Source organism: Macrotis lagotis, chromosome 8 (assembly GCF_037893015.1).
Source record: "Macrotis lagotis isolate mMagLag1 chromosome 8, bilby.v1.9.chrom.fasta, whole genome shotgun sequence".
Lineage (NCBI taxonomy): Eukaryota > Metazoa > Chordata > Mammalia > Peramelemorphia > Peramelidae > Macrotis > Macrotis lagotis.
In genome coordinates, this window is record NC_133665.1 from 175,801,668 (window position 1) to 175,822,530 (window position 20,863).

Sequence of the window (20,863 nt, forward strand, 5' to 3'; positions counted from 1 at the left end):
TCTTAGGCATCTGCATTTTTCAAGTTTTTATATTTATTTCACATTCAGACTGTCAGCAGTTCTTAAATACAAACATAAATAAATGAGATAACCACATTCTAAAAATGCAGCTGCCTACAACAGCTACAGTGTGTGGAGAAAAGGACATTTGGAAAAGAAAACAGAATGGTTCACAGCTTTGGATTGAAAAACACAAACACAAGCCCTAAGCCTTGCTCAGAGAGGGGCTAGTCCTCCCCAAACCACCTTTTTTCCTTCAAAGAGACCTTATAAGCCCTATTTTAAAATCCACAGGTATGGCATACCACTGAGTGACTCTCATTAGTCAGGAGAGAAAGGATGAGTGAATAAAGCTCTTATGAACACTTTGTGCAAAGCCCCAGGCCTATCAAGAGAGATCAAACTACTTGTTCTCAAGTCAGATGAAAGATAAATGTCATTTCTACCGATGAAATCACCATCAGTTTCCGATGTTGAACACTGGACAGGACCAAGGCCTTAGGTGACAAGAACTTTGCTTTTTCTGTAGCTGTGGCCACAGCCCCTGAAAGAGCAGTGAGCTGACAGCATTGGCTCAGGGGTTGTTCTTGGGCATGGTGACCAAGGACACTGGGCTGGAGGCCTGGCTTCTCCTTAGGCTCTAGAGTTCAGGATTCTGGGCTGTCTTCATTGGTGGGCCCTGAGGGGAGTGGTGGTGCCCATGCTGTTTCAGGTGTGGGTGGTAGCTGGTGGGGATAAATGGCAGCCTCTCCACAGGGTTATTTCCCAAAGATGATAGCTTTGAGTGCTAAGGGCCAGAAGCAGGCCTAGTGTTTTGGAGGGTGCTCCACTTTCCAATGCTCCTGGTGCACATCAACCTTTTCGTGTCATTACTCAGCAGTTATTGGTGGTGATAAAGAAGATGGGCCCTCTTTCCTCAATGATTTCTCCTGCACACAGATATATCTTGCTACAAAGTCTTTAGCTATTGGTTGATCAATAAAATTCATCAGAATACCAGTTGGATGAATGGATTAACAAATGTATGTGAAAAGAGTGGAATGTTACTGTTTTGAAGAAAATGACATAGGATGAATACAGAGAAGCATGGAAAGACAGCATGAACTGATGCAAAATGTACCTAAAGGAATCTGATATATGAGAGGACATTTCCCTTTACTCTTCTGCAAAGTTGAGGTTTCATGGATATCAAACATTGAATCATATTTCAGATTTTTTTTCCTGATGAATGTATTGATCATTTTTGTTGATTTTTTTCTCTTGCTCATTTTTCTTTTTATATATTTTCTTTTCTTTGATATAAGAGAAATGGCTCTCTGAGAGGGGAGAAAGAGAAACCAACAGAGTGAGATTTAGGAGATTTCCAAACAAAAGCTCTCCATTAAAATTATTTTTAAATGTCCCCCAAATGACTCATACTAATACTGAAACCCTATCTCCCTATTATAGACCTAGAACTGGAATCTACATTATTGATTTAAGGACTAGTCTATTTCAGCAAATTTTAAAAAATGATTATACATAAAGTTGTATAGAAGAATCACCATTGTCATCAACCTTACCAGAATTTAAGCTCGACATAAGGCTTTTTCTGGTAAATTTAACACAATAGACTTCCTATGAGTTGAACTTGAGGTTCTCTATGGTGAAGTGGAGAGAGTCCTCACTTGAGATTCTTCAGGGCACCTTGGAATTCACACTACCTTTCACTTCCTGTGGTGACCTTGGTCTAAAGAGAAGGTGTCAAACTCAAATGGACACAGATCAGGCAGTGTGACTTAGAAAATCACAGATTCACTTTATGGATGTTGCATTTTTATTTAATTTTAAAACTTTTCCAATTTTATTTTAATCTGGTTTAGGCCTGCAGGAAGGAGCCTTGAGTTCGATACTGCTGGTCTAAGATGATCTCTCAGGTCCTTTCTACTTCTCAAATTCTAATTCCAGGTTATTAAGCACTGAATAGCTTAGGGTTTCTTGTTAACATCCTTTGCCTTGGTCCTGAGGTAGTGATGGGTTCTATAACCAGAAACATCAGTTCTATGTCTCTAATAGATACCAAAATCTTTCAAAGTTATTTGAATTGTTGACAGAAACTATTATTACTTTAGTTTTTACAGGGTGAAAAATAGAATAATGTTGATTCATTCAATTTTTGACTTTTCAACTTCAATCTTATTTTTTTTTAATAAAAGGTTTTTCCTCACCATTTTAAGGGATAGCTCAAGGCAATTTTAAATAACACATTTATCTAACAAGCTTGGAAAGATCTTTTCCTTCTTAAATTTTCTATTGTCAGGATATGAGAGGCATTTTATTTCATAAAGATATATTTATACATTGGTAGACTTCTATTATTAGATTCTCACTCCTTAGGCTATGGGTTTGGGAATTACTTTCTCAAAGATTTACCTTTATTTCTTAATTAAAAAAAAATAACAAATCCCTGAACTGGAAACAGCAAGAGAAAGAATATTTCCACTTAAAGTAGAACACAAAAGGAGAATTCTGTATGAGATCTCAAGTCTTCACCTTGTTCTACTTAAAAAAAAAGTAAGAAATAAACTTTCCATTTACTTTTCAATACCAGCCTGCTTTTTTGTACATCCTTCACTTCTGTTATTTTCTGGATCTTTTGGGAAATGTTCCAATGACCCTCTTTTTGGGGAGGGGCCGTCATTATTGCTACCCCCCCCCAAGAAAAATAAAGAAGAAAAACCTCTCATAACAAACAGTCAAGCCAAACATCCCTACAACAGTCATGTCTGCCCCTTGCACACATCTGTCGGGGTAACCTCATGGTCTCCTGGAGACACAGTTGATGGGTGTTAAGAGCAGAGGTCTTTAGTCTTTTCCATTTCTTATAAGGCTCTCTCTTGCTGTTGCATTCATTCCATTTCTCAGCTAAAAGGCAGCCCAAGTAAGTAAAGCCCCTTCTCAGATCCTAGTTCCTTTCTTCTGACCTTTAAATCACAGAGATTGTTTAACTAGGATCAGTTCTCCCCCTTATTATCTTCCTCCAGCGCCTGCTGATTTCCCTTTTTGAGTTTCCTCTTTGTCAACTCTCTGAATGTCTGGCCCTGCCTCTGTCCACTGCAGATCAGAGCCAGGTGCCTCTGACATGTCCCTCACCCTCCATGGGATAAGAAGCAGTAAGCCCACCTCCTTTTGTCTTCCTGGAAAACTATCAGCCAAAACCAGCCAGTCCTCAGGACATTGAAGAAGTTGAGGTTCAGAAGAGACCCTCCCTCACTCTGCTCCCCTCACTGGAGTGTGGCCTCCGTGCCATGGTCTGCAGCTGCCAGCATTGAGGCTTCTCTTCCCTAGGTCCTTTCTTCAGACAGGCTTGGAGAATCTCTAAAACAGTTTGGTTTTTTTCCCCCTTGTTCAGTAATATTCAGCTATTCAGTTCCTCTTGGTTGCAAGCCTCCCTTGTTTGCCTTTTGGGGTGCTGGATCATGATTTTCATTTAAGCTACCAGATTTTGTGACATCCTGGCTCTAGTTCCTTCTTTCTGGATGCTTTTTTGGGTTTGGCTGAGATTCCTGGGCACTGGTCTCTGAGGTGGGAAGTTCTCAGACTCTGACTTGCTCTGTAACTTAGGAAAGTCATTTCCCCTCTCTGCCTCTCAGGGTTGTTGTGAGGATAATGGATTTCCTATTGATAAAAGCTTTTGAAAACCTCCAAGAGCAGATTTTACATGCATAATATGTATATTAAATGCATAATGTACAGATCTAAATTTTATATGCTCTCTATTCTCCTTCCAGCTTTTACCTCTAGAGTTTTTATCTCTCGCTTCAATTCTTCTAGTCCTCGTTGTTTCTGTTTATAGTTGTTATGGAGTTAGAGTTGCAGTAGTTTTTGATATTGGATGATATTACTGTGATTTAGTCACCTCCATAAGCTTTCCAAAATTGATCTTTTTGACAGAACCAGGCTTTCCTTCACCCCTTAGGTTTTTTGAGGGGGCACTTGGCCTAGCTTGGTCTCCCTTTGAGTTTCCTGGGTTCTTAACTCCAACCTCCCCCTTCTGCGGTCTTCCCCCTGAATCTTGGAGGTTTCAAAAAGTGTGTCTCAGGCCGGTTTTTGGGACCTCAATGTCCCTGGGCTTGGCTGACCCCATTGCTGCCTGCTGCACTTCCCTGGTCTTTCTCAAGTGTCACCTCTGCTCTTGTTCCCAGACACAGCCTTGACTTCTGCTGGTATCCTTGGTTGTTTCTGGTCACCCCAGAAGACTGCCTTGTACTGGCATGGGATTTCGTGGGTGGGGACGACAAGGGGTACAGGGGGAGGCCAGGCTAACTTTACGTTCTTATTGGTTTTCTTTTTTTATTTTATTTAAGGCAACGGGGTTAAGTGACTTGTCCAAGGCCATATGGCTAGGCAGTTGTTGTCTTGAGACCAGACCTGAACTCAGATCCTCCCGACTCCAGAGCTGGTTCTCTATCCACTGCACCACCTAGCTGCCCCCTCATTGGATTTCTTGGTTATTATTTAGTCTGGAGTGAACTTGGGATTTTGTTGAACTAAATCTTCTTGGCTGTGTCTCCACCTTAACTTTTATTTATGATAGTACTTCCTAAATTAATAACTACTAGGTATTGTCAGTCCTAAAATAGTAAACCTTAAAATATAGGGTTAAAATAAAATGACAGAAAATTTAGGCTAGACATGAGATTTACCATAAGCCTTTAGGTGGAGGTCATCTGTCCAAGATGACCTCCTCGAATTGAGACAGGGAGGAATATTTATCCAAAAGCAAAGGATCAGGGAAATTATCAATCTCCTTGGTAGCCTCACTCTTGCCTACTTACTCCCCCAAACCTCGATCTTCATACAGAACTGTCTGTTGAATTGCTGTCTGTTCCTGGCCTGGAAGCTTCCTGTTTGTAATTAACATGGGGGGAGGACCCCCCCCCCCTCAGGTGAGGGCTTCTCACCTGAGGTGCCACAGCTGAGTGCTGTCAAAAGGAATCAGCGCTTTGCCGGGACAGGAGTTAGAAGCTTATACTTAGACAGGACATCACTGGTCATTTGAACCCCAATCCCCCTGGCTCTGAGGCAGATGCCCTCTCCCCTGCATCCCACTAATAATGGCATTAGAAATTTCATGAACAATAAATTCATATGCTAATTTCCAACTTCTGCTTTTATTTTTAAAAATATTCAGTATTTAAATCTCATTATTTTAATTGTATCCAATTAAATAAATGCATAATCAGTATATTTCATTACATGCATTAGTAAAAAGTACTTTAAAACCTTTGCATATTGACTTCCATAATATATCAAATTTACATACCTTAAATTAGACTTTATGTTGAGAATTTAGATAATACAACAAAAGTGATACTTCAGGTAGCAGATGTCAGAGTAACTGTACATAAGCTTCGGTGGAAATATTTTTCTGTTCATTTTAACGAAACTTTTTTGTCTTCATTTCAAACTCGTTTCTTGAAGAAGATAGGAAGAGGATTGATTTGACTTCAGAATTCTAAAACTCTCATTGCTTTTTCTTGAAAGGCTCAGCATTTTTATATTGCTCTGTTCCTCTGAGAAGATGGAAGGAAGTAAGCCAGCTTTTATTGAGTGCCTATATATTCAAGGCCCTTTGATCCTGATGATGATGACCCTGAAGGTAGAGGCTTTTATCTTAATTTTACAGTTGAGGAAACTGAGACAGATAGTGCTTAAATGACTTGCTCACACAGTTTATAAGTGTCTGATGTCAAATTTGAACTCAGATCTTCCAGACCCAGGGCTCTATAAATAATACTGTCTCAGTGCCCCTGAGATAGATTGTACTTCTCAGTTGTGGAAAAATGTTTGGTTCTGTTGCATCTTTTTGGTAAGAAATAATGTTCATATTGATTGATATTCTTTCATTCTAAGTGGATATTAAGCTAGAAGAGAGGGAATTAGTGAGGAAAAAAGCTTTTCTCCCTATTTCCCTCTTCCTCCTCATCTTACTGTACTTTTCATCTCCTTGCCCCTGGAACTGCTTTACAACAGTGAGAAAGTCCTGTCTGTTGTCTCCACCAGCTCCTAGGTAATTTTCTAAAGACTCACTCAACTGGTTCTGCCATCAGCCAGTTCTTCTTGTGGCCAGCCAGCAAGTCTAGATTTGGGGGCACCTGGGGGTCACTCCTAAGAGCTGTTGCTGGCCCTGGCTGGCCCTGGTCTTTCCTCAGGCCTCATCTTTCTGGATCTTTCTCTGGGGTGTTTACAACTGTTGATTACATCCTCCTTACAGATGCTTTATTCTCCCTGGCTTTTTGTGACGACTCTGTTAAGATTTTCTTACCTTCTTGGTTTCCTGTGTAGCATCAGTATCCGCATCCTGGTCTTTTCCCTCTGCATCTGCTTCAGTAGTTCAGTGATCACCTCTGGGTCAGTGATTCCCAGACCCTGACCCATTCCTCCCTCTGAGGGGCCTCTGGACACCTCAAATTCAACATATCCAGAGAGCTCAGTTTGCACTTTACCTTTTCTTCAGATACCCATTCCCAACATTTCCTCCCTCCTGCATTTTTCCCATGGGCCTGTAATCAGTACTTAAAATGATGCAAGGTCAAGGAGCTTGCATTTGAATAGAGGAATGTCCTTTTAGGATTCTTGAAGGAAAGCAGGGATTCTAAGCAATGAGAGAGAAAGAAGAGCATCCCGGGCTCTATGTTTAGAGTCTTACTGGGGTGTTTATAGCATGGATGATTCCTTGGGGGAAGGCTGTAAGGCTTCTTTTTCAAGTGATGAGTAGAGAGCCCTGAGTTCCCTTCTAGGATTTTATTGCCTAGAGCAGGCAAATGGTTGTGAATCATGTAGCTGAAAGAGATCTTGGATCAGAGGTCCCTTCATCTTAGACTATAGGACTGTTTGTCAGGAAGGTAGAAGACATTTTCTCATTCACCCTATTCATCTGTAAAATCGGAAACTTGATTTCTACATAAATTATGTGGTTTATTTTTTTGTTGTAGTTTGTAGAAGAGTTGGGAATAAAATCTTCCCCATGCAGTTCTATTGTAACATGCAGTTTAGAGTTTTCCAGTTAGGGAAAGGGAAAAGGAAAGAGTGGGGAGAAAAGGAGGGAGGGAGAGAGAAAGAATCTTATCAATAAGTATTGGCTAGGTTGGCCTGTGAATATTTTTTATTCATGGATGAAAATTTTTGACTACAGATTTCAAAATGAACTCATCAAATGAGCAATTAAAAACAAGTAATCTGACCCCTTTTATTGGTACTCATTAGTGATATCACATTTATATACATATTTTTAAAGATTTTATAATGAACTGCAGTGATGATACTATGTAGCATTTAGTTAAGTTTTTTGTTCAATACATTGCAGTTCTTGGGAATAAGATCAGCTGCTTTGCCTTTTAACATACATGGTATTGTCATTAAATTTTCCCTAAGGTACAATATTACCAATTTGTAATTAGGGAATTAGAATACATTCCATATTAATCAAAATATTCTATAATTACTTTAATACCACAGAGCTAATAGAGTGAGAGTAGCACAAAAATTTAAAATTTTCAGTGCCCTTATGTTTGTTTGTTGGACAGAAATTATTGTATGAATGATAATAGGAAGATGATAGCAATGCCAAGTGGTTAAATGTAGTAAAAAAAAAACCTTGAATGCACAATGAATATTGCACAACTAAAAGAAAAATGATTTGTCAAAAAACATTTTAAGGATTTACTCCTTACGAATGGGTTGGCATAAAAGCAAAAGCCAAACCAATTCCTATAGTGAAGAACCTTACATTCTAATGGGGGAGACAATGACATTGATAACAAGTAAGGTCCATAGAAAAGAGAAACATGCAGAAAGGAAGATGGAAAACAAAAGATGTCAGCAATTTTCTGTTTCTTTAATTAGCCATTGAAAGTGACAGTCAGAAAGTTTAAAAACAACAGAGGAGTCTAAGCAGCCGGACAAAATGAACAATTTAGCACTAAGTCAGAAATTTAACTGCAGCCTTGAGACAGAAGAGGGGGAGGACATGGACGAGGCCATGGACCTCCTCCCAAGATGCCTAACGCTGCCTAAATGAGTTGGATTCAGTCCAGTGACTGGATGGTCAGCTAAATGAGGTGACAGAAAGCGTCTTTGAGGCTAGATAGCAGTATGGTCAGAGTTGACCAATAGTTGTTGGCACCACACTTAGCAGTGGTGCATGTATTCCTAGCAGTAGACTGTGCCAGTCTGCTAGTTTATAATAGTGTTAGGCTTTAATTCCATTATTCTTCATGAAAGACCTACTGTCTTTTCCCACAAGATAAAGTCAGTAAGAACTGTACATTGAGCCCTTATATTTATGTACAATATAAAAAGCATTCCCAGAGTGTAGCATGAAAAATAGTCTAAAAACTCTTAGAAGAAAAGAATTACCCAAAAAAGGAAAGTGCCAAAAAGTTCCAGGGAGTTTAAAGAGCATCTTTAATTTTTCATTTGATAATTATTGGACAAATCACTGTAAATGTGAACCCCCCCCTTTGCTGATTTTGGGAAATCCTTTGCCTTCTTTGAATCAACCAGCTTGGTGTTTTCCAGTGATTCAGTTGATGCTTGTTATGGTTCTTCCCAATCTTAGTCCACCCTGTCTCTCCAAATAATGCTGAAGTCAGGTTTCCAAATTAACAAGGGAGTTGACCCAAAACATGTGAATTGATCCTGCTTTGGGAGGTATTGCACAGATGCTGGCAGCATGCCGATCGAGACTGAGCTTGTGTCCAAAGATTTTTATTCAGTGACAAATAGGAGTTATTTTAATGCTCCTTACAGTAATCTAAAGAACATTAAGCTGAGAATAACAACTGGCATTTGTATGCGGTTTTAAAGACTGCTTTACACAGACTCATATTTGTGTCTCGTCCCCTCCCTGTGAGGTGGGTGCGACCAGTCTGGTGCCCCCATTTTACAGATGAGGAGCCAAGATTACTGCCACCTGTCCCTCCAGTGGACTTGAGGCATCTGAGGCTCTCCTGGATCTCCTTTCTGAAGGTGACCTTGGGAAGGTTGCTCCCATGGAGTGTGGTGCTATTTTAGTTCTACCCTTTTGTGAGTTTCCCCCATACCCTTCATGATTTTTCTTTTGTTTTTGACTTGCATTAGACCCAATCTCTGGTATCTGAGGGGTTGAGCAGGGGTGGGGGTGGGATGTCTGAAGATATTTCTAAAGGGTTCTACTAGTGAAATTCAAGGTTAAAAAGTTTCCAGGATTATGCTTTTGTTAATTCTTAGTATATTCCACCAGAATTAGCAATGAAGTGTTGGATTTTTTTGTCTAGACTTTTATGATTTACTTTGCTTTTTAAAAATTGTTTTATCCTGAACTTGGAAAATACCAATAGAGAGGAATACTCTTTTATACAAAAAATAAGAAATTTATGAGTTATTAAATTATGAGTCTCCACGAAATCCAAATGGTTCCTATTTTAAAGTATGCAGTAAGTTCAACACATTAGTTTTAAGGCTTATTGATCTTACCTCTGTCGTCCTTTTCTCTGAATCACCTTTTTTCTTTCCATTTGTATGATCTATTTCTTTTTTAGCTATTAACTTTTTTTTGTTTGTTGCTTTTGATTTTAATTGACTATTAAATTTAATTGATGGATTTTTTATTTTATTTTTTAATGTTTTTTGACATTTGTTATAATTTTCACTTTTATATTTTTTATTTACATACACATTAGTAAAATAGTATTGTTGTAAGAGTAAATATAATCCTCCCCTTTCCCCACAAAAATAGAAAAACTTCATGAAAAACAAAGTGAGAGAAAGTGAAAAAAAAATTGTACTTTGGTCTGTGTTCAGATACCATCACCTCTGTCTCTGGGTGGATCGTATTCTTTTTTTTTTCCTGCAAGGCAGTGGGGTTAAGTTAAGGTCACACAGCTAGGTAATTATTAAGGGTCTGAGACCACATTTGAACTCAGGTCCTCCTGACTCCAGGACTGGTGTTCTATCCACTGTGCCACCTAGCTGCCCTGGATCGTATTCTTTATAAGTCCATTAGAGAAATTACTTCCATATTTTTTCCCCACAGTTGCTATTGCTGATTGTATTTCCCACCATTTGTTCCTCCCCACTCCCATTTATTCTGTTCGCTTTCTTTTCACCTTATCCATCCTCAAAATTGTGTTGTGGGGCAGCCAAGTGGTACAGTGAATAGAGCACCAGCCCTCAGGAGGACCCAAGCCCAAATTGTACCCTGGATATCCATCAGCCACCCACCCATGTGGTCCTGGGTGAGCCACCCAACCCTACCACCCTGCAAAAAGCTAAAAAAGTGTATTGTATTTGACTACCCCATCCCACAATCTTCCCTCTTCTCTATCACTTACACACACACACACACACACACACACACACACACACACACACAAACACACACCCTTTTGCCCATCCCCTTCCTCCCATCCCCTTCCTCTCCTTTTTCCTCTAGGGTAATCGATTTCTATCCCCTTTTAGGTGTGTATATTGTTTTCTCTTTGAGCCATTTTCTGATGAGAATGAAGGCTCACTCATCCCCCCTCATCTCTCCCCTTCCATTCTATTGCCAAAGCTTTTTCTTGGGTCTTTTCCATGAAATATCTTAGCCCATTCTACCTCTCCTTTCCTTTCCTCCCAGTACTTTCCTTTTTCGCCCATTGACTCCATCTTTACAATCCATGACGTGGACCCCCATGAGCTCACACTGTGTGGACTAGTCATTCTGTAAAAGACCAGTGGGTGTCAGGTTTGGCCTTCTGTTATAAGTTGTTGGCCAGCCCCTGCCCTACACTAGCCTGCCTTTCACTTAATCACTTCTGATTGATAATTTTAATAATTCATATAAATTGATGACATCCCTATTGACATACTCTAGGCATATTCTCCCTCCTATGCCTTGTCTATATATGCTTCTTCTAACTGCTCTGTTAATTGAGAGAGTTCATATGAGTTATAATTATCATCTTCCCACGTAGGAACACCCACAGTTCAACATCATTAAATCCCACATAATTTATCCTTCTCCACCCTCTCTATGCTTCACCTGTGTCCCGTATGTGGCAATCAGATTTTTTGGTTCAGCTCTGTTCGTTTCAACAGGAAAGTTTGAAATTCCCCTATTTCACTGAATGTCCATCTTTTCCCCTGGAAGAGGATGTTCAGTTTTGCTGGGGAGTTGATACTCAGTTGTAATCCGAGCCTTCCAGAATGACATATTCCAAGCCCTTCAAGCCCTTTATGTGAACCTTGCTAAATCCTGTGTAATCCTGACTGTAGAGCCACAATAATTGAATTGTTTCTTTCTGACTGCTTGTAATATTTTCTGTTTGACTTGGGAGTTCTAGAATTTGCTCTAATATTCCTGGGAGTTATTATTTTTTTTTTTTTTTTTGGATCTCTTTCAGGGGAGATCAGTAGATTCCCTCAATTTCAATTTTGCCCTCTACTTCTAGGATATCTGGGTAATTTTCCTGTAGAAATTCTTTAAAAATGAAGTCAAGGCTCTTTTCCTGGTCATGACTTTCAAGTAGCCCAATAATTTTTAAATTATCTCTTCTGGAGTTGTTTTCCAGGAGCTCGAACCTTGTCATCTTCTGAGTGTTTTGATCTTCCATAGGACCAAAGTAATTGTCTGTGGTCAGATTCTTTTCTTTCTGTCTGGCAGAGTTTTCCCGCTGATCTTCCAAATTATGCTTAGTGATTCCTGGTTTGGGAGGTCTGAATACTGCTTCTGCTGCCACACTTCAAGGGATCTAGGTGCCCTGTGGGCTTTCCTGGAAGGCTGGTGCAGCATGACCCTGGTTGCACTGCTGTTCCTTCTGACTCCAGTGGACCATAGCCTTCCCCCAGATCAAGTTACTTTGGGCTGGAGAATTGTTTCACTGGGTCTTTCTGTGGATTCTGCCTTTCTAAAATATAGTTAGAGTCATAATTTTAAGATTTTTGGAGTATTTTGGAAACAGATCTTCTACAGGGGAATGATTTTTTTCCTACATTTTAATCAGGTCATATATATATATATATGTACGTATTATGTATGTATGTATAGAATATGAGAATATGTATAGAATATTCTCTTTATCAGAGAACCTGCAAAGATTTTTCCTACTGTTAACTATTTCCCTTGCATTTTTAATTGCATTAATTTTGTTTATGTGAAAACTTTTGATTTTATTGAATTAAAATTGAATCAATTCCTGTGATCCTCTCAGTGTTTTGTTTGGTCAAGAATGCTTTCCTTATCATTGGTTGCCCAAGTCATCCCCTTCCTTATTTTACATTCCTTTTGATGAGATGTCTATATCTTGCTGACTTGTAATTCATTGGCATAGGGATCTCTGCCTTTGCAGATTGAGGCCCATAGTCCCTTTTGTCTTAGATCCTGAAAGTGCCAGTGACTTGCCCAGACAGGTCCTCTGACAGTTTGTCCGAGTCAGGACTTGAGTCTGGACTTGGCTGACTCTGACACCAGCTCCTCCCCTTAGGAGTCAGCAGATTCAGGCCTGGGGACCCAATCCATGACGTGGACCCCCATGAGCTCACACTGTGTGGACTAGTCATTCTGTAAAAGACCAGTGGGTGTCAGGTTTGGCCTTCTGTTATAAGTTGTTGGCCAGCCCCTGCCCTACACTAGCCTGCCTTTCACTTAATCACTTCTGATTGATAATTTTAATAATTCATATAAATTGATGACATCCCTATTGACATACTCTATGCAAGACTTCTAAAGTAATCGAACTTTCCTTTCCTTAATCAGTTCTGAAGAAAACATTATATATCAGGATATCTCAGCAAATTAAATTTTGGGACAAACATCTTGCCTTTCTGAAGTGCCATGTTTAAAGAATTTTCATAAAGAAATAACTGCAGTTTAAAGCATGCCTAGAAGGGGTAGAAGGTAGAAAAAGCTGAAAAAAAATCTCAGTAAATTAATATCTGTATAAATGATAGTTACTTAATGAGCACTTAAATAGGGAAGCAAAGACATTACTTGAAATAACTTTCTTTTTAAAAAAAAACAAATTTCAGTAGTATTTATTTTCATGTAAGTTTCCCAGTGTAGCCCTCCTTCCATTTCTAGAGCTGTCCTTTTAACAAGATTTTAAAAAGAGGACAAAACAATTCTACAACACGAAGCAACATCAGAAAAAGTCTGATGCTCTTGACTACTCCAGCCAAGCAGCCATTCTGCTGTTCTTGAAGACTTTTAGCAAGCCCCTCTCTAGAAGCGCTCCATTTCAGGGAGCACCAATTGGCAGTCCTGAATCCCTCCTTTGTAGCATTGGCCCCTTTCTTCTAGTCAGCCAGAATTATTATTATTGTTGTTGTTGTTGTTCAGTCATTTCTGACTCTTTGTGACTTCATTTGGGTTTTCTTGGCAAAAGTACTTGTTTGTCATTTCATTCTCCAGTTCATTTTACAGTTAAGAAAATAGAGGCAATCAGGGTGATGTGACTTGTCTAAGGTCACACAATTACTCATTGTCTGAGGTTGAATTCGATCTTGGGTCTTCCAGACTTGAGGCTACCAGCTTTGTTTCTGGTGCCGTATTATGTGCTGGGATTGCAAAAACCAAGTGGAAGAGTCCTTGCCTTCCAAGAGCCAAAGACTGCTCCCATTACCTTCCTCCTTCCCCAGGTCACCTCTTCTCCAGGTTAAGCTTCTCCAGCTGCTTCCAAAGCCATCCCCATTCTAGGTCCTTCATAAACTGTGGTGGCCAGAAGCAATGCTCCATAGTGTGGTCTGTCTGAGGCAGAGTTTCTGGACCAATTTGTCCTTATTCTGGATTACTTTTTCTAAAAGACTCCTCCCTCATTTTCTAGTCATGTCCTACTTTTCCTGTAGCAAAGAGATTAGATATGTTGTGGTGGCTCCAGAAGGCAGCAGGCACAAGATGTCGTCCCTATATAGGAGAAGTGAGCCAGCAGGCCCTCTCCCCTCCACATCCGGATGTGAATCAGGAAAGGTTAAGAGCTGGATGGTAGGGGAGAGTTCAAAAGGAGTCTGAGGCAAACTTGGCAAGATGAAAAGGAAGCCTCAGGAGAAAGTCTTAAAGATGTCCATCTTCCGCATGACAGCCTTGGCTCTCCCGTGGTCTCTAGACCAAACTTCACTTCCTTTGAGTGATCATCGAATCCCTGTCTCCAGAACCTGTAGCCACCTCAGTTGCTTTCCTCTGCATGTTCCCTATCTTGTCCACGATCTAATCTTTCAGGGAGGGGATTAAGTTGAATACCTGCTGAGAAACCTTCCAATTCTGACTTGGTAATTCTCACATTCTGTATCAAAATATCACATATTGTAGATGACTATGTATTTTAGAGATCATAAAGTTAGTTCAAGAATATAGTTAGTATCCAGGGTAAAATGTTGAAGAATAATACCTGTTACTTTGTCTTTTCGTTTGTCTTTAGTGATAGCTTTAAAAAATATCACATTATATCTTATGGTACATATTTTCACAAAATATTGTTGCATACGTATGAAAATATTAGAAATTCAGTTTAAGGCTGGTTGTTGCATTCTGTTATGTGACTGATCTGATCAACAAACAAATTTTTCAAGGCCATCCATCACTTTGGGCAGCAGCTGAGCCAAACCTTCTAACTCACTGCCTCGGGCCAGTCATGCAAGATTCCTGTCATCAATATTGAATGTGTAAACAACTGTTTAAATTAGTCATCCTATCTGTTGTAAAACAATTTCTGTAGAAATGAAAGCTGATCTTTTGTTTGCTGGTGTGAAGTGGGAATAGAGTGAATGAAGCATTATCCCATGATTAGTCAATGTATTAGTCTTGTTGGAAAATATTTGAAATAGTTTGAATGAGCTAAATGATTTTCCCAAAAATTAAATGAATAAGGTATCTGAGCATGAAATTTATGCCATTTTGCTTTTACATTAAAATATCACCAGCACGTCTGTAATTGTTAATGCAACCATCTGCTGTAAATATAGTAGCCAGTTGTTAAATGCTAAGTTCTTTGAATTTTGTTACCTCTTTGAAATAATGAAAATAGCTCAATAGTTGGAAAATATTGTGCATGAAGTAAAAGAGCAGTTGGCTTATGCTTGTGCTTCTCAGAAGCACTCTAGAACATGGAGAACACACAGAAATAGATATTAGTACTTTGGCACTTGGGGTGGTAAGAGGTAGAGGCTGTTTGACACCTAAGAACACTAGTGGCAGATGTTCATCATCATAGTCCCCAAGTGACCACCTCCCAGATAAGTATGTCTCCTTCTGTACCTTGAGTGCTCCCTCTCCATCAGTTGGAGAGATTGGCATGGTTAATTATCAGTGTTCCAGAATTCTGAGCGATCATTTCATTGATGAGAATTCTGAAGACTTTCAGAGTTTGTTGTCATAGTGTTCTTTCTAATGCAGCATTATTCTCCTTACTTCCTTCTGCAATGGTTCTTACAAATGTGCAGAAGGAGACAGTTAGTAAGAAGTAGTGGATGACCATGGTCCAACCCTCTAAAAAGAGGTGTCATCAGTGCTAAAGCCCAATGGGAGACAAGGCTTGTGAGAAGTTCAACCAAACAGAGCAGGCAGGACTGGTTAGTTGTGACTGTAGTTCTCTTCTCTTTGACAGGGTTTTTACACCAGAACTGCCTAGTAGGTACTTAAGACTCAAGATATCAAGGGGGAAAAAAATAATAACCAGAACTGCCTAGCAGGGACTTAGGACTCAAGATCTCAAGAAAAAAAATAAGAGAACCAGACTGTCGTTGATGAATTTGAGTCCCCTGGACCAGATGAACTCCATCTCTGGTCCTGAATCATCGGACTGAATGGATGCTGAGCCAGCTATCAGTGATATTTGAAAGATCAGGAAAGATGAGAAAGGTTCCACAGGATTGGAGAAGGGAAATGGACTGATTTTTAAAACTAGATAGGAACAATCTACAAAATACAGGCCAGGGAGCTTGACTTTGATTTCTGAAAAGTTCTAGATCAGATAATTAAAGAAAAGAGTGATCACAAAGAACCAGCATTGCTTCCCCAAGAATAATCTTGCCAGACTAACTTCATTTTTTGTTTTGTGAGTTGCTAAAGTAGTTGGTGGTGGGAATGCTGCAAATATAATTTGCTTAGATTTGGACAAAGCTTTTAATAAAGTTTTATTTTTATGGAGAAAATGAGGGAAGTACAGTATCTGATATTAGAACTGGAAGAATTCTTAGCTGTTTGAATAAATTATACTTAAAGAGAGTGATTTGAATTCAATTTCAATATATGAGAATGCTAATACCTTTGGGCTCTATACTTAAGTTACATTTTTTATCAATAACTTATGTAAAATTTTAGTGGTCATACCTGAAAGGAGTTACATCTCAGAAGGAGCTATGATCTAAAAGAATTCTGACAGGCAAATAATGTGAAATTCTGTAGGGGAAAATAAAAAGTTTTATACTTGGGTACTAAAAATGAGTTTCACACAAACAAGATGGGCAAAGTATGGTAAGATAGCAGTTATTCTTTAAAAATACCAGGGGTTGTAGTGAAATGCAAGCTAATCTGATATGTCAGTCAAAATATAGTGCAATTCTGAATGTCAATAAGAGCATCATTATTTCCATGGTTTTTCGCCCTCATCAGACATTATCTAGAGTACTGTGTTCAAGTCTGGATGTCAGAGAGTGACATGGACATATGTAAGCTGAAGAATGTTCAGAACAGGACAAAAAGGAGAATGAAAGTCTATGTCATTTGAGGGCCAGATTAAAAAAAAACTGAATGCATTTAGCTTGGAGAATAGCAGGTTCATTGGATCCATGATTGTTTTTGAAATATAAAAATATATCAACTGATTAGGCTATGTTGAATTCCAATAAGATTGAATAAACATAAAGTCTTAGACTTGGATTCAAAAAATTATGTGTATGGGATTGGGGTGGGGAGAGAACATAGCTAGACAGTCTGTGAGAAAGAACTGAGGAGTTTTAATTGGCTACAAACCCAAAGAGGGTCAACATTGTTGACATGGCAACCAATAAAAAGTAATATAATCTTAGACTATATTCATATAAACATGATTCAGTTATGTCTGCATGGAACACAGCAAGCCAGGCTCTTTTATCACCCATTATGGCTTGAAGGCTGTCCAAGCTTCCATTCATTGCTTCCATGACTCTCTTCATCCATCTCATCATTTTATTATCTCTTTCTCCTTTTGCCTTCAATCTTTCCCAATATCAGGATCTTTTCCAGTGAGTTCTGTCTTCTCATTATGTGCTTGAAGTATTAAAGCTTCAACTAAAGTAGTGGACTTTCCAGTGAATAGTCTGAATTAATTTCTTTAACTATGGACTTACTTGACCTTCTTTCTGTCCATGGAACTATAAGAAGTCTTCTCCTGCACCATAATTTGAAAGTATTAATTTTTTTTAGCACTCAGCTTTCTTTATAGTTCAACTCTCAAAAAATCAGAAAAAAATCATAACTTTGAATATTTGTCCAAAAGTCTGCTGTCCAGATTTGCCATAGCTTTCTTTCCAAGAAGCAAGCATCTTTTCATTTCATGGATGCAGTCACCACCTTTGAGCCCAGGAATAGAAAACTGACAGTGCTTCCATTTCTTCTCCCACTTTTTGCCAGGAAATGGCATCACTCAGATCAAGATGTTAGTAGATCAGTGGCATCCAGTTGAAAAAAGAAATAGGGACTAGTTGTCTATAGACATCCTTGTAGACTTCTTATTGACTTGGTTTTAAAAATGTATATTGTGGTGGTGTTTGTTTTGTTAAAAATTTCCAGATGACATTTTCATATAGTTTCGGCCACATTCATTCAGAAGTCTTGTGGGCTGCCTGTAACTCATGATCAGTAAGGTTATGATTTTGCATTCATCAGCCTGCAGTTGGAGATCACATTGGGAATTCAAATCAGTGACCATTTGTTAAGTGTGCCCCCTTTGTGTTGGGCTTTGTGAGGCCAAGAGCGGTCCCTGCCCTCCAAGAACTCAGAATCCAACAGGGAAGACAACATGCAGGTGTACATAAAAACAGTCTGTGCACAGGATAACTAGAAAGTAATGAAGAGAGCTTGAGGAGGCTGTCTGTAGATGGAACAGAGCCTGGAAAATCTCCTAGATGTGGAGGACAGGAAGAACAAGATCATGTTTCTCCTTTGATCTCTAAGATATCAGGGAAGTGAGACCATGAAAAGCACACGTAGGGGCAACTAGGTGGCACAGTGGATAGAGCACAGGCCCAGGAGTCAGGAGTACCTGAGTTCAAATCCAGCCTCAGACACTTAATAATTACCTAGCTGTGTGGCCTTGGGCAAGCCACTTAACCCCATTTGCCTTGCAAAAAATCTTTAAAAAAAAGAAAAGCGCATGTATTGGATTGGGGGGGGTGGGGCTGGAGGAGGCTGTACTAAGTCACCAACTTAACTTTTTCCTCCAGAGCCATCAGGAGGATGTGAATCAGTGACTGGAGAGGGCCATGGATGCAAAGTAGTCAGGGGTAAGTGACTTGCCCAAGGTCATAAGAGCTACTAAGTGATAAGTATCTGAGGTTGAATTCGAACTCTAGTCCTCCTGTCTCCCAGGGCCAGTGCTCTAATCCATCGTGCTGCCACCTAGCAACAAGAACTCAAAGCTGAAAAGAGGGAAGGTCTTGTTGATGGACCAGCCACTGTATTGAAGCAGATGTGTCAGGGAGCAGAAGTGGGCTAAGGATGAAAAGGCCAGATGGGAGAAGAGCATCCAGAAGAGGCTTCAGCTACTTCAGCATGGGAGTTGGTTGTTTAAGGGAACAGGTGAAAGCTTTCTTCAGATAGCTGCCATTGCTTTGTAAAGCAATAAATCTCATCTCATTGGATCCTCATGTCAACCTTGGGAAGAAGCTACAATTATTATCCCCATATTACAGATGGGGAAACTGAGGCATGGACATGACTTGCCCATGATCACACAGCTTGGAAGTGTTTGAGGCTAGATTTGGAATCAGGTGTTCCTTATTTCAGGCCCAGTCATCTGTGCTCTATGGTACCCAGAATTTTGAAGGAGCCTTGTATGGAAGACAGAGTAGACTTGCTGTATTCTAATGAGTCCATAGTACATTTGAAATCAAAGACAGATTTCAAATCTACATAAGAAAAAGCTTCTTAATAATTGGAGCTGTTGAATACCACCTTAAAAAATAGAATAGGCCAAATGGTAAAAGAGGCACAAAAATCCATTTTGGGGTGGGGGGGGGAGGGCTGGGAGGGAAGAATGCCTTGAAAAGCAGAATTGACCAAATGAAAATATAATTCAGAAATTCACTAAGTAACTCCTTAAAAAACTAGAATTGACCAAATGGAAAAAGAGGTACAAAAACTCAATTAAGAAAATAATTCCTTAAAATTAGGAATTTGTCAAATAGAAGTTGATGACTTATGTAAGAACAGGAAACAATTTTTAAAAAATCAAAAGAATCAAAAAATTAGGAGTAAATGTGAATTATATCTCATTGGAAAAACAACTGACCTGGAAAAATAGATCTTCAAGAGATAATTTAAGAATTATTGAACTACCTGCAAAAAAACAAAAACAAACAACCAACATCATCTTTCAAGATATTATTAAGGAAAACTGCATTGCTATTCTAGAACCAAAGAGTAAAATAAAAATTGAAAGAATCCACAAATCATCTCCTGAAAGGGAGTGTCAAAATGAAACCCCTGGAAATACTATAGGCAAATTCCAGCCATACCAGATCAAGAAGAAAATACTGCAAAAAGTCAAAAAGAAACAATTCAAATATTGTGGAATCCCATATCAAGGTAACACAAAATTGAGTACCTTCTATGTTACAGGATCAAAGAGCTTGAATATGATATTCCAGAGTGCAAAAGAGCTAGAATTATAACCAAGAATCACCTACTCAGAAAAACTGAGTATAATTCTTCAAGGGAAAAAGTAGACATTCAATGAATAGAGGACTTGCAAGCATTCCTGATGAAAAGACCAAAGGCGATTAGAAATGCTGACCTTCAAATACAAGAAGCAAAAGAAGCATAAAAAGGTAAATAGGAAAGAGAAATCATAAAGGATTCAATAACATTAAACTATTTATATTACCATATTAGAAAATTATATTTATAACTCCTAAAAACTTTTTCATTATTAAGGCTATTAGGAGTATACCTAGACAGATATCAGAAGTGTGAATTGCAAATAAATAAGATTATCTAAAAAATAGAATTAAGGGATGAGAAAAAAAGGATACACTGTGAGAAGGGGAAAGGAAGAGTTTGAATGGCATAAATTATTTGACTTAAAAGAGGCCTTAGAGGAATTTTACAGAGGAGGTAAAAATGAGGGAAGCAGAGAGGGGAGCACAAAACCTTACTCTCATTGGAACTGCCTTAAAGAGATAATAATATACACACTCAATTAGTTGTAGAAATTTATCTTATGGGGGCGGCTAGGTGGCGCAGTGGATAGAGCACTGACCCTGGAGTCAGGAGGACCTGAGTTCAAATCTGACCTCAGACACTTAATAATTACCTAGCTGTGTGACCTTGGGCAAGCCACTTAACCCCATTTGCCTTGCAAAATCCTTAAAAAAAAATTACCTTACCATAAAGAAAGTTGGAAGGGAAAGGGATGAGAGAAGGGTGGAAGGGACTAGCTGATAGAAGGGAGGGCAGTTTGGGGGAGGTAGAAATTAGAAGCAAAACACTTTTGATAATAGGGTAAAAAGGAGAGTGAGAGTAAGATAAATGGGGAAAATAGAATGGAGGGAAATACATAATTGATAATTATTACCATGAAAAAAAATTTGCAGTTTCTCTGATAAAGACTCCATTTTCAAATGTAGATAACTGAGTCAAATTTATAGAAATTAAGAGCCATTTCTT

General features: G+C 39.0%; 1 protein-coding gene across 9 annotated transcripts in view; it reads left to right on the plus strand.

Annotated features, from left to right (window-relative positions):
• CFAP20DC (CFAP20 domain containing) overlaps window positions 1-20,863 on the plus strand; it is a 199,650-nt gene that overhangs the window by 20,833 nt on the left and 157,954 nt on the right. The window contains exon 4 of one of the 9 annotated variants that reach the window (XM_074198849.1): window positions 5,527-5,641. The exons of 7 other annotated variants lie outside the window; for them this stretch is intronic. Coding sequence is in view for 1 of the 2 variants with exons in the window: in XM_074198847.1 (XP_074054948.1) it covers window positions 18,464-18,480 (17 nt within the window). In the remaining variant the exon portion in view is untranslated. Of the gene's footprint in view, window positions 1-5,526; window positions 5,642-18,420; window positions 18,481-20,863 lie in introns of all 9 variants that reach the window. One more of the 9 variants, XM_074198847.1, reaches the window with a different exon arrangement.